This window comes from Talpa occidentalis, unplaced genomic scaffold (genome assembly GCF_014898055.3).
Source record: "Talpa occidentalis isolate TD23 unplaced genomic scaffold, MPIMG_talOcc4v2.1 talOcc4.11, whole genome shotgun sequence".
Classification (NCBI taxonomy): domain Eukaryota; kingdom Metazoa; phylum Chordata; class Mammalia; order Eulipotyphla; family Talpidae; genus Talpa; species Talpa occidentalis.
In genome coordinates this window covers 53,809,125-53,833,616 of record NW_023601104.1, presented here as the reverse complement: position 1 = coordinate 53,833,616, position 24,492 = coordinate 53,809,125, and the positions used below count along the sequence as shown (strand labels likewise).

The 24,492-nt window shown below is 38.0% G+C and overlaps 1 protein-coding gene across 4 annotated transcripts in view; it reads left to right on the top strand.

Annotated features, from left to right (window-relative positions):
- The window catches only part of SEC23A (SEC23 homolog A, COPII coat complex component), a 61,045-nt gene that overhangs the window by 4,737 nt on the left and 31,816 nt on the right, over positions 1–24,492 (top strand). Inside the window, exons 1-9 of one of the 4 annotated variants that reach the window (XM_037503227.2) lie at positions 1,744–1,829; positions 2,744–2,864; positions 8,109–8,350; positions 10,799–10,856; positions 11,353–11,439; positions 13,216–13,452; positions 16,478–16,557; positions 19,253–19,397; positions 22,820–22,978. In XM_037503227.2, the coding sequence (XP_037359124.1) occupies positions 8,130–8,350; positions 10,799–10,856; positions 11,353–11,439; positions 13,216–13,452; positions 16,478–16,557; positions 19,253–19,397; positions 22,820–22,978 (987 nt within the window). In that variant the 5' untranslated portion in view covers positions 1,744–1,829; positions 2,744–2,864; positions 8,109–8,129. Of the gene's footprint in view, positions 1–1,440; positions 1,565–1,743; positions 1,830–2,743; positions 2,865–7,856; positions 7,991–8,108; positions 8,351–10,798; positions 10,857–11,352; positions 11,440–13,215; positions 13,453–16,477; positions 16,558–19,252; positions 19,398–22,819; positions 22,979–24,492 lie in introns of those variants that run through there. The other 3 variants (XM_037503226.2, XM_054689998.1, XM_037503228.2) reach the window with 3 other exon arrangements.

Here is a 24,492-nt window from a genome sequence, read left to right as displayed (position 1 = left end):
TTCAATAGGGAGCAAACACCTTTGTTCAGCTCAAAACAAAAGAATTATGATTTCTTAAACTTCATTGAGCTGAAAAGACTGAGACATTTTTCTGAGGATCATGAAATGACTGAAAGTTCCAAAGATGCTATACTTAGGTTTATTCCTCATTGAATTTCAGGATCCCAGGGGATCCTCTCATTTATGCTACTTAATTCATACTTAGATCTTGTTTTTTTGTGAATGTCTTTATGCCTTTGTCCACTGCCATCTATTTGCTATGCTTTCAGAAAGAATCCTCATTAAGGTAGTGCCCTAAACCAACTTTATTTGCAGGTTTACAATTTCAATCTGATTTTCAGCTTTTCATTCTTATTTCATCTTCAGAATTGTATTAAAATTTGAAAAGCAAACTTACCCTCATACCTTACAAAACAGCTTTCACATAGTCATATTGCAGAAAGGAAAACATGTTTGATATGCATGTTATCTGTCATGATTATAACCTTGGAGTATAAGGATTTGATCTCTCCTTCCCACCCCCATTTCCTAAAATGCTTACAGAGCTAGCTAAATTTTGCAGGATTCTCAGTACTGTCATATGTGGAGTAAGTTTGGAGACCACCTTCCTCAAGGACGGAATTGCCTGAGATAGCCAAATTCAAATGTCAGTGTCTCATTTTGCTCAGTTCTTTCGTGAAAGGGAAGCAGAAAAAGCATCAAGATTAGTCAACCAAAGATTGTAGGAGAGTATGTGTGTGTGTGTGTAGGGGAGGGGCAGAGGTAGTGTAGAGGTAGACTGACTGGGACTACATAAACAGCATGTAAATTCTTTTCCAGGCCAGGGATTTTGATCTGTTTTGCTTAGGTCATAACACAACCGCAACTGCACATAGTAGATGTTCAGGAAATATTTGCTGCACGAATTTCTCACTTTTTTTTTTCTTTCCCAGGGAAGATGTGGTTGTTTTGTGGCTCTAGGAATCCACCCGGGTCTTTGAAGGAGGGGACATCCCAGAGGAGGCCTCCTTGTCTCTGGACGAGCTGAGGACTCTGAGAGGCAACAGCGTCAGTTCCTACCTTTCCAGCGGCTCACACTGAGCTGGAAACGGGCTCACCCGAGACAGGGCAAAGGTGCTCCGGGGCGCACACCTACACTACTCTTTCAACTCGGCCCAGATCCCGGCCCCTCCCGCGTTCCACAGCCTGGTCCTATCCTCCCCTCCGGGCTCAGTCCTGCCCCCTCGCTCCAGTTCCCCCGCCCTGCACACAGCTCGGCACCCCGCCCGGCACCCCGCCCAGCGTTCCGCCGGCCCCCTCCTAGACTTACCGCTTGGCTGCGCTCGGCTCCCGGGCCCGGCGCCCCGCCCGCGGCGCTGCCCCCGCCCCTTCCTCCTCGCGCCCGCCCCTTGACGTGGCAGAGGCGGCGCCAGCCATGTTGGCCTGGCCCAGGGCTTCGTGGAGGCCGGGGGCGGGGCGGCGCCGGCCCTGATTGCTGTGCCACGGCAGCGGCAGCTCCGCGAGGAGGACTGATTTTGCGAGGCGCGGGCGGCGTCCGGCGCGGGACTTGTAGGGGTGCACTGTGGTAAGGGCCGATTTCAGGGGCTCCGCCGGCCAGCTCCCGGGGAGGGGCTGTCCGCGGGCGCGCGGCGGGGGAGGGGCGGCCGGGGTCTCGGGGCTGCTGCCCGCTCTGCCCTCCTGGTGCCCCGAGGCGGGGGGCGCGCCTGGGAGCTGCGACCCGGGCTCGGCGGGGGTGGCCTGGAGCCCTGAAGCTGTCTGCCCTCTTACTCATCACCCTCTGATTCGTTCTGCCCGGGCCTGGGGGCTTGGTCCCTCACCCGGCTCCCTGGGTGGGTCGGGGAAGGAGGGAGTGGGGTGACAAAACGTCAGTTGGGGCGTCTCGCCCAGCACCCCACCCGGGTCTCCGGAGGGACTCGCCTTCCCTACCCCAGCCTTTCCCCGCTTCTGGCCCTCGGACTTCTTGGTTCATTCCTTGCCTGCTCTGAAGTGCCCTAGACTTTGAACCGAGGTGACTTCGTCACCCGTAGTTCGGCCTTGGTGGTTAAAGGGGATAAGGAGAAAAGTGCCTGATAAACACAATGCCCAGGGCCTTGATTACAAAGAGTTCAGTTTCAGATTAAACCATCATACGTTGTGCTTCCAAATTGGCCCAAGCATTTTCCCGTTTTGTTGGGAACGGAGAAATCGTGTTAACTGCATGTAGTCACTGCAGTAACTATCTTGAATTCACGTTTTCATATGAACTTCCCTCAAAACCGTGGATAACTAGCCGAATTAACTTGGTTAAAATACGTTTTAGATTTAAATATAAGTGCATGTAAGTCTCCCTTCCCATGTTTAATTGACTCATAGAATTGTAGAGTTAGAAATTATATCTAACTCGGGCCTCCCCGGTGGCGCAGCGGTTGAGCGCTGGGTTGCGAAGCTGCCCGCGGCCTCTGCGGCGCCGGTTCGATCCCCGGCTGCTCCCCGGCCACCGGCGGAGGATCCCACATGGCGCGCAGACCTCTCCTGCCGCCCGCTGCTCCCCTCAGCAGTGTACTTCGGTCCTTCTGCCTGCTCTGCTCCCCGCTCTGGCTCTGGTGAATTCTCTCACCCTCCCGCGCTTCTGACTGTACCCAGTGCATGTATAAACAAAAAAAAAAAAAAACAAACAAACAAACAAAATAAATAAATAAAACATGCCTCTAAAAAAAAAAAAAAAAGAAAAAGAAATTATATCTAACTCTTAAGTTTCTTGTAGTTTTGTAGATCAAGCTCGGTCTTTGATCATAAAGCTACTCATCCTATGTATGTAATTGAAGACTGTTCATTGAGGATCTGGCATCTGAAGGAGAGGTGCATTTAGTTGTCGGCTAAGACAGGTATTTGAAAAGAGCTCATATTTTACTTGCTATATAGGATGGCTTTCACTTAGATATCTGTAAAAGGGCTAAAATTGGAATAGTGAAAAAAGATTGTAAGGAAAATCTTAAAATACTATGGACATGTATTTGATATGCTGGTTAAAGTGGCGTGATGTTTTGCTTTTTTGTTTTTATTTATGCCATGAACAGTTACTTAACTAAAGTAACTCCCACGGATCATAACTTGTGAAAAATGAGACAGTTCTTTAAAATAGTCTTTTGTATTTGTACCACTTTAAAAATATGCATAAAACGACTTGTATGTTAAATCTGCATCCTAATATAGTGTCTGAATCATTTTTATTTGGTTTTATGGTTTTACTCAGGCAACAGAGTGCTAAATAATGCTAGTTTGTGGGGTCTCCCCTGGTGGTGCAGCGGTTGAGCACTGGGTTACGAAGCTGCCCGCAGCCTCTGCAGCGCCAGTTCAATCTCCGGCCGCAGGCGAGGGTCCCACATGGCGCACAGACTTCTCCGGCCGCCCCCTGCTCCCCTCAGCAGTGTACTTGGGTCCTTCTGCCTGTTCTGCTCCCCGCTCTTGCTCTGGTGAATTCTCTCACCCTCCCGCGCTTCTGACTGTACCCAGTGCTTGCATAAATAAATAAATAAATAAATCTCTAAAAATAAACAAACAAATCTTTAAAAAAAATGCTAGTTTGTGAAAAGGTGGTTTGTAAACAAGGACTTTATTTCAAATAATGCCATTGTTGAATGAGGCGGGGCCTACCAAGTTTCAGGCTAGAATTAGTGATTTGAAAATTGAGCAATTTGTATCTATGAAAGGTGAGAGAAAGTTGAGAGGTATTGTGCATGGCCATTTAACTGACCCACTTGATAAGAAACAGGTGGGACTTTATGAAAAAGGCTGCTGGACTATGAGGATGTAAGAAATATAATGGATGTGATTTAGTGAGCAAATGTGATCTGCCAGTAGAGGAGATTGAGAGGAAAAAGAGTGAGGAAGAGGAGGGGATTGTGCTCAATATCACTTAGATGATATTTGGCAGGTCTTCATTAAAAGTAAGGATTTGACGTTATAATCCAGTCTTGTTACCTATTATAGAAACTTAAACCTGGCCATTGCCTGTAAATGTCTTTATGTTAAGTACCCTATAAAGAGCCTTTCTCTACTAGGTTCCCTGATTGAATTAAGCCCTCATGTCCTAAGGCAGTAGTTTTCAGGATCCTTTTATAAATTATTGAGGATTTAAAAATATCTGGCTTAATAGAAGACAAGTGGGCCTCCCTTGTGGTGCAAGGGGTTAAGCACTGCACTATGAAGCAATCTGCAGCCTCTGCAGCATGAGTTCAAGCCTGCTGGCCAGAAGAGAAACCCACATGGCGTGGCAGACCTCTCCTGGCTCGCCCGCTGCTCCCCTCAGCAGTGTATTTCCTCAGTCTGCCTGTTCTGTTCCCCACTCTGTCTCTGGTGAATCCTCTCACCCTCCCACACATGTGGCCTCTACCCCAATTCTTGCATAAATAAATGAATTTTTTTTTAAATAAAAAGAAATCAAAGGTTAATTGTAGTGTGGAATCTGAAACTTTAGAAGTGACTTTTTCTACTCTCTTATTTTAAAAACCATTCGTTTATTCTGCACTTTGATCATTTACCTGTGTAAGATTTTGAAATGTTGTGGATTGATCATTTAAGAGATAGTGCTCACTGAATAATGTATATCTTCACTATACAACATAAATATCTTACATTAATGCACCAAGGATCTCATCAGAACAACCTTTACATATTAGGGAGATAGGAAGCTCATAGTACTATATATACACATTTTTAAAAATCGTGGTAAATGCTTGAGAGCTCAAATTTTATCATTGGCAACAAAATCTGACGAATGTTTTCCAGTGAAAGGCTCACTTCATCCATTTTCGGAAAAATGCCAAATACCTTGCTAACACTTAGGTACCATTTTTGGTGGATTGAGAAAATAGTCACTCAGAGCAATTTTTTTTGTGTGTTTTGTGGTTCAGATGAAAACACTGATTGGTCAAGTATATTTTAATACTTATTGGTGATGCATTTTTGATGTATCTTGGATATAGATGCAGTTAAGTATTATGTGGAAAACCTCACTTGCTTTATGTTCTATAAAAATAAGGGTAGAGATTTTATAGCTTTAGAATTTATATTCACATTTGTAGCATGGAAGGTGTTGGTAGAAATTTAATTTCTTTTTTTTTTTTTAAATCCTGAGACAGGTTTTCTTTTTTAATTTTTTTAAAGATTTATTTATTTGTTTATACAAAAACTGGGTACAGTCAGAAGCACGGGAGGGTGAGAGAATTCACCAGAGCCAGAGTGGGGAGCAGAGCAGGCAGAAGGACCGAAGTACGCTGCTGAGGGGAGTATCGGGCGGCAGGAGAGGTCTGCACACCACGTGGGAACCTCCTCCAGTGGCCGGGAACCTCCTCCAGTGGCCGGGGAGCAGCCGGGGATCGAACTGGCGCTGCAGAGGCTGCGGGCAGCTTCGCAACCCAGCGCTCAACCGCTGCACCACCGGGGAGGCACAGAAATTTAATTTCTTTCCCAGAGATTGTTTCTCTTTTTACTGTCACCTGTGTTTGAACTGAGTTTGGCATCTTTATCTACCCTGTGACTATCCCAGGCCTTTATCATTATCTTCCAACAGCTGTTTTATCTTGAAAGCTCATATCCTCCTTCTCAAAGCTGTCTCTTGTATTTGCCCTCAGGAAAATCTTTCCTAAACAAATTGAATTATTTTATAATTCCTCTTTACTCTTTGTCAAGCTTTGAAAAATCCATGATCTCTCTTTTTTTTTTAGATTTATTTATTTATTTATGCATACAAGAACTGGAGTACTGGCCTGAGGTGCGGGGGAGGGAGGGAGGGTGAGAGGATTCATCAGAGTCAGACTGGGGAACAGAACAGGAGGATCTACTGAAATGCACTGCTCAGGGGAGCAGCGGGGAGACAGGAAAGGTCTGCTGTCCCAGGCCGGGGATTGAACTCATGCAGGGCCTGGCAATAGCTTGATAGTGCTGAGACTTTAACCCCTGTGTGACCAGGGAGGCCTCTGTTTCTTTTTAAAGAAGGGAAAGTTTTTAGTTGCTTAAGATACTGAATTTGTTAAGCTTCATTTTCTCTAATTTGTATTATCTATTTAAAAATTATTTTTAAAAAGATTGATTGATTGATTTATACAAGAACCGGGGTACAGGCCAGATGTGCGGGAGGGTGAGAGGATTCACCAGAGACAGAGAGGGGAACAGAACAGGCAGACTGACGAAATACACTGCTGAGGGGAGCAGCGGGCGAGACAGGAGAGGTCTGTTGGACTGTGTGGGACCCTCGCCAGCTGGCAGGGATCAAACTGGCGCTGCAGAGGCTGTGGGCAGCTTCACAGCGCTGCGTTCAACTGCCTGCGCCACAACGGGAGGCCCTATTTAAAAATTTTTTTATAATTAAAATTGTTTTTTATTTTCCAAATAATACCTTTCCTTCCCTCTTACATTTTAGAATCAGTTTGTTGTCCTTTCATTCTTAGCAACTTCAACATATTGACTCGTCTGACACTATAATTCTTCAGTTCTTTTAACTTCATCTCTGCCACAAATCCTTCGGTTAGCCACATAGCACTTGAAACCTTACTTTACCAGATCTTTAAATTCTACAGTTTCCTTCCATCACTAGCCTCTGTTGCAGTTTGAGAGATAGAACTGTTGCTTAGATAGGAAAGCTGGCATTGTTGTAGATAGGCAATTAGAGAGTAACAAGATGGAGCTGTCTCTAGACACTGGGCCCTTGCCAGAGCAGCATCACGCTTCTCCTAGTAGTAAATGTAAGTGATTATATTGAAGTTATAGATTTCAGATTAGAATTTAAAACAGTGTTCTCTTAAGTTGGAATGTTATATTCTGAATTAGGTTTCTATAAAAGAGGCAAAATAATATATAAATCATAGGAACACTACTTAGCAAGTATTTATGTGCCATGAATGTCCTGTATTTGCACAGTAGAAAAAATGACCTGTCTAAAGCAGAAATACCCAGTTTTGGGAAAATCTGTTATTATGTGGTATTAAATAGTCTTTTAAAGAAAGCTTGGTGGAAACTTAGCATTTTCTAGTATATTCAGATAGATTTTATAATTTTGACAATCCGTTTACTTAGACTAATGTAACTTAAAGGCTGATGTGGAAAGTCTTGGGTCTAGATTCCCTTGCCCCCCCTTTATACCTTTCCTATATAAATAAATAGAACACTGATTTTATTATTTATTAAGTTTTTACTATAGTTTTTTCAAGAGCGAATTAAAGGATAAAATACCTCTGATTGGGTCTGGTGGGTATTGGCTTCTGTAGAATCATTTATTATTTTGTTATAAGTGGACAGTTATTGTTGCTTGCTACTCTTTCTCTTAAGAGAATTATTTTCATTAAGTTCATGATTTCTTACTATTTAATATTACCGAAGGCATACTTATTGTGAGTTTTTGTAAAAAAAAAAAAAAAAACCTGGAGAAACAACTTTTAAGGAAATAGTCAGAAATTTTCCAAAGGAACAATTGGAATAAATTAACGCCTGTAAAAGAGTTCCATGTTTTCGTGACCACATTAATTGGAAGGGTTAGAGAAAAAATAAAAATGCAGTTTAGTTTAAGAATTTGTCAGTTATCTGCAAATCAACTCATTTCAGGAGCGGAAAAATCTGGGTCATTTCTTAATGTGAAAATTTACACAGACTTCTCTTTTAAATGTCTTCTACATTTAATGAGGCAATTGTACAGTCTCCTATTTTCCATACAGGATAAATTCTTTGTTTCTGCCAACTGTCACTGGAGGGGCAATTAGTGCAACACCATTGCACCAAACAAAAAGCGTCAGAATATTTCTCAAGAGTGAATTAAAAGATAACATTCCTCTGATTTTTGTTGGGGTCTCATCTTTTCTTAGGGTTCCTCATCATTTTCTATAGTAGTCACAAAGTCTTCCACATCTCCTAATATACTTCAGTGCTGATCATAAGCATGCAATCTGCCTTGTCTCATTTTCACATAAATTTGCTCATCCAGGCTGAGCCTAATGAGACCCAGGGGTTCTTCTATAAGGTAGGTTTGTTGCTAATCCTTGTCATCCTTTATGTTTCAGATCCTGTTCCCTTGCTCAATATTTTGAATTTCCTTAGGAGACTCCTGGATTTTTAAATAGCCTTTCATTTTATTACAGAAATAAGAATAAAGCTCTACAATGACAACCTATTTGGAATTCATCCAACAAAATGAAGAACGAGATGGAGTCCGATTTAGTTGGAATGTTTGGCCATCAAGTCGACTAGAAGCAACAAGAATGGTTGTTCCAGTAGCATCTCTATTTACACCACTGAAGGAGAGACCTGATTTACCACCTATTCAATATGAACCTGTTCTGTGTAGTAGGACCACTTGCCGTGCAGTTTTGAATCCTTTATGGTAATTAAAATATATGGAAAAAGTGAATGTGGCAATTTGATTTAAAAATTTAGTTTCTTGAGCGGGGGAGGTGTAGGGAAAAAAACTTAGTTCTTTCTTGCTCATTTATATTAAAATGCCTTTGTTTTTGCTTATAGTTATTTCAAATTAGCATAGTAAAATCTAATGAGCTTTAAATATTTTAGGATCATTCTAGTTGTAGTAATTGACAAGAGACCAAATGTAAAGTTGTTGCTATGTAAACTATTAGATACTATTCTCTAGGTACTGGTGCTGGCTGAGTATCAACCCATTTTGTATCATAAGAAAAGTCATAAATGGGGCCTCCCTGGTGGCGCAAGGGGTTGAGACACAACCTATGAAGCTGTCTGCAGCCTCTGTGGCACAAGTTCGACCCCTGGCCGTCCAGGGAGCAACCCAGACCTCTCTTGACTCACCCGCTGCTCCCCTCAGCAGTGTACTTCAATCAGTCTGCCTGTTCTGTTCCCCACTCTGTCTCTGGTGAACCCTCTCACCTCCACACCTCTGGCCTGTACCCTAGCTCTTATATGCATAAATAAATAAATCTTAAAAAAAAAGAAGAAAAAAGAAAAGTCATAGATGAATGATATGGCATTTGGAAAATCTTATGATTTCTTGTTGCATAAACCAGTATCTCAGGAATCAACTTTTATCTCTCTTTCCATTCTCTTTCTCCTCATCAGTCCACCAGCAAATCTAGTAAGTCTTACCTCCAGAACATTTACTGATTTAGTCTCACTCAGTTGTTGCTTGTACACTCTATTTTAAGATATACCATCTTTTTTTCTGCACAGTTTCATTATCTTCCCAGCTAATCTGTTTCCACTTTTGTCTTTCAGTAGTTTATTCTCCAGAAGCTAGAGGGTTTTTTTTTTTTAAAGATTTCTTTTTATTTATTTATGCATACAAGAACTGGTCTCTAGGCCAGAGGTGCAGGGGGTGCACCAGAGAAGATTCACCAGAGACAGAATGGGGAGTAGAACAGGCGGATCTATGGAAATAAACTGCTGAGAGGAGCAGTGGATGAGACAGGAGAGGTCTTCTCCTCTATGTGGGTTAGCTCCCCGGCTGGGGATTGAACTTATGCTGCAGTAGCTGGAGGTAGCTTGATAGTGCAGAGATGTTAATCCCTGTGCCACCAGGGAGTCCCTGGAAGCTAGAGTTTTTTAAATGGATATCAGATTTTAAAAATCCCCCAGTAGCTTCTCATGATACTTAAAATGAAAAAATCCAAACTTTTTCACAAGACCTGTAAAGTCCTACCTTCTCTATCCTCTGTATTGTTGCCTTCATCTTGTATCATCCAGTTTCCTTATTCTTATCTATGTTATACTTCCCCTCATTCTGGCCCTTGAATATACCAATCTATTTCTATCTTGGAAACTGTGCAACAGATATATATTCTGCCTATATTGCTCTGATTCCTTTTCATTTATTTAGTCTTTATTTTAGTTGTTCAAGAAGAACTTCCTTTAAAGTAGTCCTTCCAAACACATTCTCACATTTTGCTTTGTTTTCTTCAATCTTCATTATCACTGTCTCAGAGTGTCTTTTTGTTTATGCATCTATTTGTCTATTATCTGTCTTATCTATCATCTCCATGAGAGCAGGGATCTTTTCCTTTCATTGCTGTATGACCATACCTAGAATAATGGCTGGTATATAGTAAACATTAAATATCTATACTTTTGATTGAATAAATGTTTTTCAATCTGAATGTAGAAGTTACTAAGTAATTTTGAAGGAGAAAATAGGATTACTTTAATTATACTCTTGGTGTTTGCTACATATTAAAAATTATATTCATTTAGGCAAATTTGTATGTTGAAAGTATGAATTAGATATTGGCAACATCTAAATGTACATGCTTTTAAAGATCACTTTGGGGCCTCCCCTGGTGGCGCAGAGGTTGAGTGCTGGGCTGCGAAGCTGCCCACAGGCTCTGCAGCGCCGGTTCGTTCCCTGGATGCCTGCGAGGGTCCCACATGGTGCGCAGACCTCTCCTGCTGTGCCCACTGCTTCCTGCTTCCCTCAGCAGTGTGCTTCGGTGGTCCTTCTGCCTGTTCTGTTCCCTGCACTGGCTCTGGTGAATCCTCTCACCCTCCTGCGCTTCTGACTGAAACCAGTGCTTGTATAAATAAATAAATTTTTTTTTTTTTTTTTTTTTTTTTTTTTGGGACCCTCGCCAGTGGCTGGGGATCAAACTGGCGCTGCAGAGGCTGCAGGCAGCCTCACAACCCAGCGCTCAACTGCTGCGCCACCAGGGGAGGCCCTAAATAAATAAATAAATCTTTAAAAAAAAAAAAAGATCACTTTGACTATCAGCTTGATTGTGCTCATATTTTAGAGAGTAATTAATTTTATTGAAATTAGGATCCTGGTAAAAATGAACTGAAACATGAGCTATTATTTATTTTCTTAAAACAGTCAAGTGGATTACCGGGCAAAACTTTGGGCTTGCAACTTTTGTTATCAAAGGAATCAGGTAAGTAAATCCCCTTTACAAATGTAATGTTAATAATAGTCTAACTATGCAGAGAGATATATATTTATAAAGAAAGAAAATTTTTCATGTTAAAAATATCTTTTTATTGAGGTAACATTGGTTTGCAACACTGTAAATGATTCAGAGATGCAGGCTCACACCTCTTCAGATGTGTTACCACACTATACCCACCACCAAGTCCTCCATTGTCATCCATTTTCCCCCCCTCCCCACTTAGTTCCCCATCCTTCCCTAATTCTTTGATAGCCTCAATTCTACAGTCTAATTTCTAGGATTTGTTAGTGATTTGTTTTTGTCTGACTCTTTGTTTTATTTCTCTATATTCTACATATAAGTGATACCATCTGGTGTTTATCTTTCAAAATACCTATTTTAAATAGATAGATGAGTAAGTAATTATTTTCAGTTTTGAAGTATAATTATTCTTTCTGGCACGTAATTTGTTACAATTTTTTTTGTTTTTTTTTCTCTGTAGTTTCCACCTACTTATGCTGGCATATCTGAACTGAATCAGCCTGCTGAACTTTTACCTCAGTTTTCTAGCATTGAATATGTAGTTCTGGTAAGGACTTAAATGTTAATCTTTAAGAAAGTTTTAAATATTGAGCAGCTTACTTTCTACCAAAATAATTGTTAAATTGAGATCACTTAAAAGGTTTCATCCTTGATTCTCACGTTGAATTGATGGAGTGTTTCAAAGGTAAGATTGTCAAGGTCAGTTTGAGCAAAGTAATTTCTCTGTTGTAGTTATTTGATGTGTGGCCAGGATATTGGGTGGAGTAGTGTCATTTGCTAAGCAGAGTCTCTTTTATCCACAGTTTCTATTATGTGTGGTCAACCACTATACAAAAATACTTTGAGAAAGAGAGACTATATTCAGCCTAACTTTTATTGCAGCATATTATTAGAATTGTTCTATTTTATTACTTGTTAGTGTTGCTAGTGTGTTACTGTGCCTCATTTATAAATTAACTTTCACTGTAGGTATGTCCCCAAGTAACATCTTTATGGTGTAACATAAATGAGAAAAAAAATTATCATCCCATATTAGACAAAATGACATTATCCTAGGACTTACTATTAACATTATACTTTGTATCTCTTAAAGTCACAGTTTTCAAGAATCTATCAATGATGTTAGGTGAGGGCTTGCTGTATATTATTTGGACTATGCATAGTTTCAGGCATCTCCACTGCGTATCTTGCTATGTTTCCCCTTACATAAAAGAGGACCACTGTACTGAGTAGATCAGTAAATAATAAGGTATCAATCTGGCTTTGTGATTAGAAAGTCCATTCACAAATACTTAGTCAATATGTTGCTGGAGACTGACGCAATATCCCCAAGTCTGATTATGACTTACATTGCTCCTTGTTAGGAAAATAATTTTCCCCTTTCTAAATCTCCTAACATAGTCATTACAGATTTAAGTGTGGAATTAATATTCATTATCAGTGTTGTAAAGAAAGCAGAATATGTTTCACTTGAGTCAGTAATTAGCCTGGCCAGTTTCTAGTCTCTTAAAATCTCATTTACGTAGATAATTCTGTAAAAACCACCTCATTTTGATTTTAAACTTTATAGTTATTATTTTTTAAAAGAAGTATATACTTATTATAAGAAATGAAACAGGCAGATAAATAAAATGAAAAGTGAAAATATCCCTTATAAAACTATACATAATGTTTTTAAAACTTGATTTTTCACTTGGTGATATGTCTTGAATGTCTTTCTGTTTGTGTGTGTATGTGTATGTACAAGGGGACCTGGTATATATGTATAATACATATATACACACACACATAAATTGTTTCATTTCTGAAATGGCTTATTAGAATTCCATTGTATGAGTGTACTATGTATTAATGTTATTGATTATCCTTATGTTTCACTTCAGTGTTAGTGCTTTTATATTTTTTAATTCAGGTATATTTGACATAAAACAGTAGTTTCAGGTGCAAATTAATGCTTTTAAAATAACATCTTTTTGGGCCTCCCCTGTGGCGCAGCGGTTGAGTGCTGGGTTGCGAAGCTGCCCGCGGCCTCTGCGGCGCTGGTTCGATCCCCGGCTGCTCCCCGGCCACCAGAGGAGGGTCCCACATGGTGCGCAGACCTCCCCTGCCGCCCGCTGCTCCCCTCAGCAGTGTACTTCGGTCCTTCTGCCTGCTCTGCTCCCTGCTCTGGCTCTGGTGAATTCTCTCACCCTCCCGCGCTTCTGACTGTACCCAGTGCATGTATAAACAAACAAACAAACAAATAAATAAAACATGCCTCTATTAAAAATAAATAAATAAAATAAAATAACATCTTTTTTCTTACTGCAAAATCTTTCAAAAGCGTGGTCCTCAGATGCCTTTGATCTTCCTCTATGTGGTTGATACTTGCATGGAAGACGAAGATTTACAAGCCCTGAAAGAATCTATGCAGATGTCATTAAGTCTTTTACCACCTACAGCTTTGGTTGGACTTATTACTTTTGGGAGAATGGTGCAGGTTCATGAACTTGGATGTGAAGGCATTTCAAAAAGCTACGTCTTCAGAGGAACAAAAGATCTGTCTGCCAAACAACTACAGGTAAATGACAAGAATGATAGTTTCAGCTCTCTGTGAACATCACTCTACATTATGTCTATAAATGCCTCTCGGTAAAAGTTTCTAAAAAACATTTCTGTTATGTATGACTGATAGAATTGTATTATAACTAAGTCTTTAAATGTATTGATAGTAGTTTTCTTTCATTTATCGTGATTGTTATATAGATTGAAACCCTGAACTTGTAAATGTATCCTTAGAATTTAGAGTGAAACTAAAGGTATTTTACTAAAGATTTGAAGAGTTTATGAAAGAGACTTGCTGAAGACTTAGAGAAAGCGACTACAGAATGCTAGCTTTTATCTCTTGACATCTTACTTAGGAATCGAAAACTTATTTCACAGAGATATTTTAAGGCTTAAGAGTTATTGTGTGAGCTATGAGTGTACATATTTTTCAGATTCTAGGACAACACTTTTATCTTTGGGGCAAATTGAAGCTTTATTTTCAAGGAAGAAGAGTTATATGTAGCCTACTGGAATCATCTGGGGATTTTTGATAGACTTTTTGATAGCCTATGAGTGAATATGTGGTTGGGAAGTGAGGGTTGTTCATGGAAGTACTTTGAAGACTCTCTAACTGATTCTGTTACTACCCCCAGGTGAGAACGGGTATCCTGGGCTAGTTAGATAAGACTGGTATAAACTAAGCAGATATTAAATCAGACTTCGAAGACCTCCAGGTTGCCCATAATGAAAAAGAAAAGATTTTTGAGGCTGATTCTAATTGGAAGCTTGCAAACTGGGCTAGTGGTGCTACAGTTGACAAGAGATTGAAGTTTGGATAGGGAGGATAAAATGATATCGTGAATAAGGCTTGAGGAAGTGGAGAAAATTGAGAGACTTTTAAGAGGTTTCTTGCTGAAGGTAAGGAAGACCTAGTTGGGATTTTGAGAGAGAGAGAATTGAGTTAAAGATGTTTATATTAGAAGAAGGAACACTTGAATGTGTTTATACATAGAAAAGAAAGAGACCAAAGTTAATGAGTGTGAAAGCAAGAGTAAGATGAAGAAAGTGAAGTTTCACAAGGCATGGTAGAGAAGCAGAGTACCTTGGAGAGGAGGATTATTTATTTCCATGAGACAGGAGAGAAAGTGGGCAAGTTTTAAATTCTTTGTACCTTAAATTTTTTAATCTGTAGATTGGAGATAATTATAGTCTTCTGTGGAGTGGTCACAGGAATTAAATAGACTTTAAATGTTCGCTCTTAATGTTATTTTTTTTCCCTCATGTTAGTTTTTTTTTAAGATTTATTTATACAAGAATGGGGTACACAGGCCAGAGATGCGCGGGAGGGTGAGAGGATTCACCAGAAATAGAACAGGGAACAGAACAGGCAGAATGACCGAAATACACTACTGAGGGGGGCAGTGGGCGAGACAGGAGAGTTCTGCTGCCCCATGTGGATTGCTCCGCAGCCAGCGGGATCAAACCGGCACTGCAGAGGCTTCGGACAGCTTCACAGCGCTGCGTTCAACCCGTGTGCGCTACCAGGGAGGCCCTTAATGTTATTTTTAAATGGTAGATTTATTTTAAGTGGTTTAGTGTTAATTTTGATTGCAGAGTACATTTTACCTAAGTTATATAATAAGTAAAACTTAAGCCTTTTTGCAGTGATAATGAATGCCTGTAGACTGTTTTCTCCATTAAAATGTTTTTATCTTTTTTCTATGTCCAACTAGTTGAACCTGATTTTTGCTCCCCAGATAATCCTGGCATCAAATCTTAGACTCTAGTAGTTGTGCAATCTTGGGCTGATTTCTTTTTTTTCTCATCCTTTATGGGAAAGATAAATAATACCTATTTTGCATGGTTATTATTAGTACTAAATGAAGTAATGTACTACTAATGAAATAATCGAGGCTTTTTAGAAAACCTAGTTTAATATATATGTTGTCACTTACTAGTTGTATAACCTTAGGCAAGCTACTTAACTTTTCTGAGTGTCACCTTTCATTTGTAGAGCAGGGATTAAGAAATCTAGTTCATTATTGCTTTGTGAGGAAGTGTTACATAAAGAGTTTAGCACAGAAACTGATACACAGTAAGTCCTTAGTAAAAGCTGCTGTTCCTGCTAGCAGTACAAGAAATACTACAGGACTAGTCCAATAATTGCTTTGCAAGTCTTTGTTTTTCTATTACATACTTTTATTATATTGCTTCATGACTGAACATTTCTAGAATCAAAAAAGCTTTAGTAATGATATTATCTCCATGGGTCTAAAGTAGGAATTGTATATACATCAAAAATTTAAAACAAAACTAGCAGTTTGGTTAGTTATTAAGTCAGAAAATTAAGAAGTATAGACATCCAAGGTATATATATATACCTTTGAGACCTCCTTTATATGATGACATGCATCTCCTTCATAGCAGTTATTACAGTTGAAATTTTACACTAATTGACGTTATGATTTGGTTAATTCCTATTTCTGTAAGGTCAGGGACTATGTATTTTTTTCCTTTAGATAGTACACATAGCAGGTACTTGAGATCTAGTCCTTGAAAGGAGTGAATGAAGACAGTTACATAACTTGTTTTGACTGCTAATTAGAAATAATATTTTTTTTAAAATAAATTTTATTTTTATATTCCCCATACAATTGCAATCCCCTTATTTTGACCCCAGCCCCTCCCCTCCCCACTCCCCACCCCCCATAGAGTGTCTCTTGTGTTGATTTTGATATTTTCTTTCTTATAGTTATTCTTTTTCCTGTTCCCTTATTTAAGTTTTCTAAGATTTCTAAGTTTTTTAAGATTCCTGCTATGAGTGAGACCATCCGGTATTTTTCATTTTCTTTCTGGCTTATTTCGCTGAGAAATAATATTTTTATGAGCTAGTATCTCCTTTTGCTGAGGTAGCACCTTTTATTCTTTGTGTGTTCTTTTTTTTTTTTCCCCCTTTTGTGTGTTCTTAATGCCTAGTAGACCACCTTGCACATGGTAAATAGGTGATACACCTTTGAAGGAGTAATTAAGCAAATATCACAGAAATAATCTCTTTACAGGAAATGCTGGGGCTTTCTAAAGTTCCTGTTACTCAAGCAACACGTGGTCCCCAGGTACAACAGCCACCTCCTTCCAACAGGTAATAATTAAATGTGTCAAAGAGAATTTGATCATTTGTACAAACTATTTAAGTATCCCAGACCCTTAACTTGAACATAGATATTTGATGATAACTATATTATATTTAAGAAAATAATAGATTGCATTGGTATACTTTTAAGAATATAGGCTGAATCAGATAATTATTAAAGTGAGAAGTTACTTCAGTTTTGATATATTCCTGATTTTCTATTTGTGAGTTTAGTAAAAGTTAATTTTTGACTGAGGGCAGCTAAACAAAAATTTTAAATTTTGCGTTCTTGCCTTTAGAGGTACTTTCCCCCTGTACTTTTTTTTTTCTTTTTTGCTTTTATAAATTTAATAATTTTTGAAGGGAACGTGTAAGTAAGTTATCCATTCTTTAGACCTCATTATAGTTTCTTAGATTAAAAAATGTTTTTTTTAATTTAAATTTTATTTTTATATTCCCCATACAATTACAACCCCCTTATTTTGACCCCAATCCCTACTTTCCCCGCCCCCCCACCCCCCATAGAGTGTCTCTGGTTCATAGTTGTTTGTTGATTTTGATATTTTCTTTCTTATATTCTTTTTCCTGGTCCCTTATTTAAGTTTTCTAGATTCCTGCTATGAGTGAGACCATCCGGTATTTTTCTTTTTCTTTCTGGCTTATTTCGCTGAGCATGATCCCTTCCAGCGCCATCCATGTTGCTGCAAATTGCATGTGTTTATCTTTTTTGAATGCTGAGTAATATTCCATGGTGTATATGTACCACATCTTCTTGATCCAGTCATCTATTTTTGGGCATTTGTGTTGCTTCCAAAGCTTAGCTATTGTAAATAGTGCTGCTATATACATAGGGGTGCAGGTGCTCTTTGGAATTGATGTTTCTGTGTCCTTTGGGTAAATACCTAGGAGTGGAATTGCTGGATCATATGGAAGCTCTATGTTTAGGAGGTCAAGAAATCTGCACACAGCTCTCCATAGTGATTGGGCCAGTTTGCACTCCCACCAACAGTGCAGGGGAGTTCCTTTTTCTCCACACCCTCGCCAACATTTGTTGTTGCTAGTTTTTTTAATATATGCCATTCTCACTGGTGTGAATGGTATCTCATGGTAGTTTTGATTTGCATTTCCCTGATTACAAGTGATGTTGAACATTTTTTCATATGCCTGTTGGCCATTTGCATTTCCTCTCCAGAGAAGTTTCTTTTTATCTCTTCTGCCCATTTTTTGACTGGATTATTTTCTTTGTTGTTGTTGAGTCTCATCAGCTCTTTGCAGATTTTTGTGATCAGTCCTTTATCATTAGTGTTGGGTGCAAAAATGTTCTCCCAGTTGGTGGGGTTTCTCTTTGTTTTTGTTATTGTCTCTTTTGCTGTGCAGAAGCTCTTTAGTTTGATGTAGTCCCAGCTGTTTATCTTTGCCTTCACTATCACTGCTTTGGGTGATGTGTCTGTAAAGATGTCTTTGATGTGCATATCATGGAGTGTTTTGCCTATATTTCCTTCTATGTATTTTATGGTTTCAGGTCTTATGTCTAGTTCTTTAATCCATTTTGAGCTGGTTTTTGTGCATGGTGTTAGATAGTAGTCAAGCTTCATTCTTTTGCATGTAGCGTCCCAGTTTTCCCAGCACCATTTATTGAACAAACTTTCTTTGCTCCAATGCATAGTCTTTGCTCCTTTGTCAAAGATTAGTTGATCATAAATCTGTCGGTTTACTTCTGGATTTTCTATTCCATTCCATTGGTCTGTGTGTCTGTTCTTGTTCCAATACCATGCAGTTTGGCTTGATGATGATTATGGCTTTGTAGTATAGTCTGAAGTCTGGGAGTATGATGCCTCCATTCCCTTCTTTTTTTTCAGGAGAGCTTTGGCTATTTGGGGTTTTTGGTGATTCCATATGAATTTCATCAATAATTGTTCTATTTCTTTGAAGAATGACTTTGAAATTTTTATTGGAATAGCACTGAATCTGTATATTGCTTTTGGTAGGATGGCCATTTTAATAATATTTATTCTTCCAATCCATGAGCAGGGGATGTGTTTCCATTTCTTTGTGTCTTCTTTTATTTTAACAGTGTTTTATAGTTTTCTTTGTATAGGTCCTTTACCTCTTTTGTTAGATTTATTCCCAAGTATTTGATTTTTTTGTTTCAATAATAAAAGGGATAGTTTTTTTGATTTCTTCTTCTTCAGATTTATTGTTTGTGTATAGGAAGGCTACTGACTTTTGCGTGTTGATTTTGTATCCTGCCACTTTACTGAACTGATTGATGAGTTGAATTAGTTTTTCTGTGGAGTTTTTTCCCCCTGTACTTTTAAGCTGAGGTAATATTACTAAAAAATGAGTTGATGCACCTTCTCATAATTATTTCAATAACTTTAAGCCTTAGTGGATTGGTAAATGAAAGAGGCAGAACTGAAGTAGTACTTCAGTACATTTACAGCAATTGTACTCAAAATGTGCTTCTTGAACCAGTACCAAAAGCATTACCTGGGAACTTGTATGAAATGCGAAAGTCTGGAACAAGCAGTCTCTGTTAAAACAAGTGCTCCCACCTGTTCTTATATACATGAAAGTTTGAGAACCTTTGGTCTATCATGCATTAAATTTTTTTTTCCCTATTTTTGAAAAAGTAGTTTATTTTTTAAACCCTCACCCATAAACATTTATGAATAACTTTTTATTTAAAAATTTTGTTTTGCAGATTCTTGCAGCCAGTACAGAAAATAGACATGAATCTCACAGATCTCCTGGGAGAACTGCAGCGAGACCCTTGGCCTGTACCACAGGGGAAGAGACCTTTGCGTTCCTCTGGGGTGGCACTTTCCATTGCTGTAGGACTACTTGAGGTAGTGATGATAACTTTGTTTTGGAATGTAACTGTGTATGCGTATGTATGAGATTATTTTTACAAGATGATAGTGGGTGAGACAACTATTAGATCATGGGATAGGACAGTGAGCATGATTTTATTTATTTAAAGTTTTATCTGCACTATATCCTTTGAGTAGAGGCTCCTAGAAGGATGTCACCCAAATGTTCAGTGGTAGGTTAAAATAATTTTACTTTTTAGAATTTGAAAAATTTACATGACTCATATTCCTAGTTTTATAATTGGAAAATCGAATTTTTTAAAAATCGAATTTTAAAAAATTTTTTAAAAACATGAAATGACTTCAGTTGCAAAAAATTTACAAAGACCTTCCCTCCCCCCCGTGATTTTCATTTGCCTCATTACTGATGATAATCACTGGATCACTAAGTAAGGTTGTGTCTGGTAGGCATCTCCGTTGTAAAATTACTCTTATTTTCCTCCTTTGTAATGAATGAACATTCGATGTGAAGATCTTTGAAACAATGCAAATATTCCATTCCTCGTTAAACTTTTAATTTATTTATTGGTGTCACTATGGACTCATGGTTTCCTGTGTTTTATGGTGAATTATAAATCTATTTCTGTCATTTCTTTACTTTGACATAATTCTGTATTTGTGGACAAGCTGCAAAAACAGTTCAAAGAATTCCTTTGTAGTTATCACACATTCTTCAGATGTTAATATTTTCTTATATTTGCTATATACCTCTTTCTCAGTATTTGTATCTGTGTACCTTTATACTTATATATCACACACATATACATACACATTTAAAATAGCATGTCATATTGGTTAATTTTCCATAATATCTGAAATTGCCCCAGATTTGATCAGTGGGAGACCCTTTAAGCTGGGTTCTGAGTCCTAATTATATGTCCTTTGAAATTTTTTTGCTTCCCATGAAATTGTCAACTTGCATACTTTGGCAGTATTTAGTAAGATGAAACAGAACTATTTAGTAATTTATTTAAAAGCATTTAAAAAATGCTTTCAGTTTTTGAAAAGATTATCAAGGATTGGAACCAATTAGGGTTGGCACTGCTCTGAGTTTATCTTTCGTATAATGCTTATTCAGTATCATGTTGATGTTTCATATACATACATTCAGAGACTTGCAAAACCTGATACCTTCCTAAATGCATATTCAGGTTTTTTATTTCCATACATTTTTCTTAGATTATAGTTTTACATATTAGTTTCGTTTCATTGTTTTATTTTCTTTAAGAACTCCCATTATATGCAAATTGCTTGTTTCTATTTTACTTTATCTCTGATCCTTTTATTTCTTAATTTTATTTTCATTCTCTTGATTCTTTTCTTACCTTTCTTCAGTGCCTATTACTAAGTTTTTAACTTGAATCTGACTATTCTACATTGGCTTTTGGCCTCCCTCTTTTTTCCGCGTCTGTTCCTCTAAACTACCCTTATTCCATGTGAAGGTTTTCATGGGAGACAGCTTACTTGGAAGTTAGAGTTATTTATAAATAATTTGAACTTGGCATGTTCTTGGTGTTCTAGTTTTATGAAGGTGTATGTTTTGTATACTTTGTTTTTGTACTTCTTTGGTATTTTGGCTTTACATGACTGTTATTACCTCAGATACCCAGAATAAAAAGAGTACTTTTGTTTGGTAAGCTAGGATCATGCTTGCTTTGATACATATAGTTATTTGAGAAAGTTAGAGAAGTAATAAGTGTATCTCATAAAAACATTCAAACAGTATGCCAGAATGTATAAAAATGAAAAGTAAAAGCAGTTTTTCTTATTCTTTCAGGCTTGTTAGTCATATGATTCTTTAAGTTATAAAACTTTAGATCATTTACATTATTTTCTGAAGCTGTAATGTAACTTAAAAATATATTCTGTGTTTTTGTTCAGTAATTGCCTATAACATTACCAATGAGCATTTCTAATATGATTATATAAACATTAATTGTGGGGCAAAGTACAATGGTTATACACATAGAGAAGGAAATGTAATTTGCTGCTTGATGGAGAAAATCTTGCATTTGTCAAAGTCTTAGGATGCTTTTACAATTTTTTCTGTATTTCCTTATTTCCTTTGGGTTATACTTAAGTTTGTTCTTCGTTTCTTATAAGTATTTTGAGTTCTTGAATGTCTATTTTGCCCTCTCCATTTGCACTTTGGGTGGCTCTTAGGAGGATCTTTGAACCTTTTCTCTGTGCATTAAAACATTGAATGTATTGATGATAATTTGATATAGTTTCATTCTTACTCCTTTTTAAGAGACTTCTTATTTCCACTGTGAACATATTTAGAATGTTCTCTGTAATTTTAGAGTTGTGCAATTCCATTAGGCTATATTTTGGTTTAATTCTTTTTCATAAATTATGTTTCATTCTTGATATGCCCTTTCATTCTAAAGACTCCTGTTATTGTTCAATTTAATTAATGTTTATTTTTTTTCTGTATTCATTAATTAGATGTCAGGCATCTCTGTTTCTTTGTATCTTTATTTTTTTTTTGGGCAATTTCCTCAACTTTTAATGATACTTCCATATGCTGAATTTTAGCTCATCTATTGAGGTATTTGTATTTTTGCAATGATTTTAATTATAGAATCTCTTGAGAGCTGTCATGTTTGTGTTATGTCCATTGCAACCTGTCCTGTATTCTGCATCTTTTAGCCCCCAACCACCATACTAAGACCCTTCTCTGATCAGATTGGACTTTCCTCAGAGAGCAATCCTCAGCAATTGCTGATGGCCAACTCTTGTCATTAGCTGCTGTTTCTGGAGGCTGACTGTACTTCTTTGGTAGATTGCTACTTTTTTTTTTTTTTAACTCTACTTGTAGAGCTTTTAAGTTATTCCCATCAGGAGAAGATTTGGCTTTATCTGCAGTATCAGGAATGTGTTTTTTAAATTAAGATTTTTAAAAATCACTCCAGTCTGTTATTTGGATTCCTCAAAATTTATTGTCTACTGATAGCACTCTTACTTATTTTCTTATTCATTTTAAAAATTATTCCCTTTTTCTTATTTCATTGACATCTTGGGAGAGAGGGGAGGGAAATTAGAGGACTCAGATCATCAGCTTGAACTAGTATGTTATGTTTTTAACATAGAACAATTAAAAAATAGATGCCCTCTTTTCTTCCTTTCTCAACTCCTCCCAGTCTAGGATGAGGTAAGTAGGAGGAACATTCTTGCAAAAAGGAATCAGGTTTATAGACTATTTTAAAATTAGGAAGGCACTATTTTAAAAAAAGGCTTTCAAACAAACACCTTGTAAATTTAGTTTTAAACATTTGCTTTTTTTTTTTGGAAAATGTATGCTTTCGTATTTGTTAGAAAAACTATATCAAAATTCATGATGAGAAATGTATATGTTTTCCATTAAGTTCTTTTGACAAGTGACTTTTGTCCATCAGTGTACTTTTCCTAACACGGGTGCTCGTATCATGATGTTCATTGGCGGGCCAGCCACTCAGGGGCCTGGAATGGTGGTCGGGGATGAACTGAAGACACCTATACGATCATGGCATGACATTGAAAAGGACAACGCCAAATATGTTAAAAAGGGGACTAAGGTATATTGATTTTTAAATCTTTCACCCATTATAAGAAAAATTTGTTGGAAGAGGAAGAATACAAATATTTTAGGTTAAGAAATCTGATAATCTATGGGCCTCCCTTGTGCAAGGGGTTAAGTCTCAGCACTATGACAAATGCAGCCTGAGTTCAATCCCACATGGTGCAGCAGACCTCTCCAGTCTCAACTGTTGCTCCCCTCAGCAGAGTATTTCAGTAGATCCACCTATTCTACTCCTCACTCTGTCTCTGATGAATCCTTTCACCCCTTGCACCTCTGGCCTAGATCCCAGTTCTTGTATGCATAAATAAATAAAATAAATCTTTAAAAAGAAAGAAAGAAAGAAAGAAAGAAAGAAAGAAATCTGCTACTCTACTATTCGGAATTGGAGAAATAGCTTTTTTCCCTCTTAAGTTATAATTTCTCTGATTTTAAATATTTGAAAGGTTAATAGTAGGCAACAAAAGATACCTCCTCAATGATTACCTTTGTGCCCTTTTTTTTAAAAAAAAAAGATTTATTTATGCATACAAGAGCTGGATTACAGGCCAGAGGTGTCGGGGGTGAGAGGACCCACCAGAGACAGAGTGGGGAACAGGACAGGTAGATTAACTGAAATGCTATGCTGAGGGGTGCAGCAGGTGAGACAGGAGAGGTCTGCTGTGCCATGTGGGTAGCTCCCTGGCCGGGAATCAAACTCATGCTGCAGCGGCTGCTGACAGCTTCATAGGTTGCGTCTTTTTTTTTTTTTTTAATGATTTTTTCATCTATGCATACAAGAACTGGGGTACAGGCCAGAGATGCAGGGGGTGAGAGGATTCACCACAGACAGAGTGGGGAACAGAACAGGCAGACTGACTGAAATACACTGCTGAGGGGAGCAGCAGGTGAGACAGGAGAGGTCTGCTGCACCATGTGGGTTTCTCCCTTGCTGGCTGGGGATTGAACTTGTGTTGCAGAGGCTGCATATTGCTTTATAGTCCGGTGCTTAACCACCTGCACCAACAGGGGAGACCCCATTGTTATATTTTTTAAGGCAATTAATGACAAGTAATTTTTGTCACTATTAATGGATACTTATATTCTGCTACTTGATTTCCCTTTTGAACTTGGAATTTTCCTTGAAGCTTCAGAGATGTTTAGGTTTGTTAATTTACTGTTTTGTTATTATTTGGATAATACCAGTTTAACCAGGAATAAGAGTTCTGTGTTTAATCTACCTTGTCTGTGTACAAAGAACAAGATGTTCATTATACCTTTAAGTTGAGCGTTTATTTAGGAATTTGCTTAGAAACAATGACTTTTTAAAGAAAGAATCTGAAAGTGTCAGAGAAGTAATTGTATTATTTTAGGAGACTAATATTATAGATAATTTAATTAGAACAAATCATTTTCTCTTTTACCATTTAAGTTTGATGTTAGCTAATGGGTTTTTGTAGATGCCTTTATTACATTGAAGAAGTTCATATTTATAGCATGAAGGATTATTATTTCATTATTTCTCAGATCATT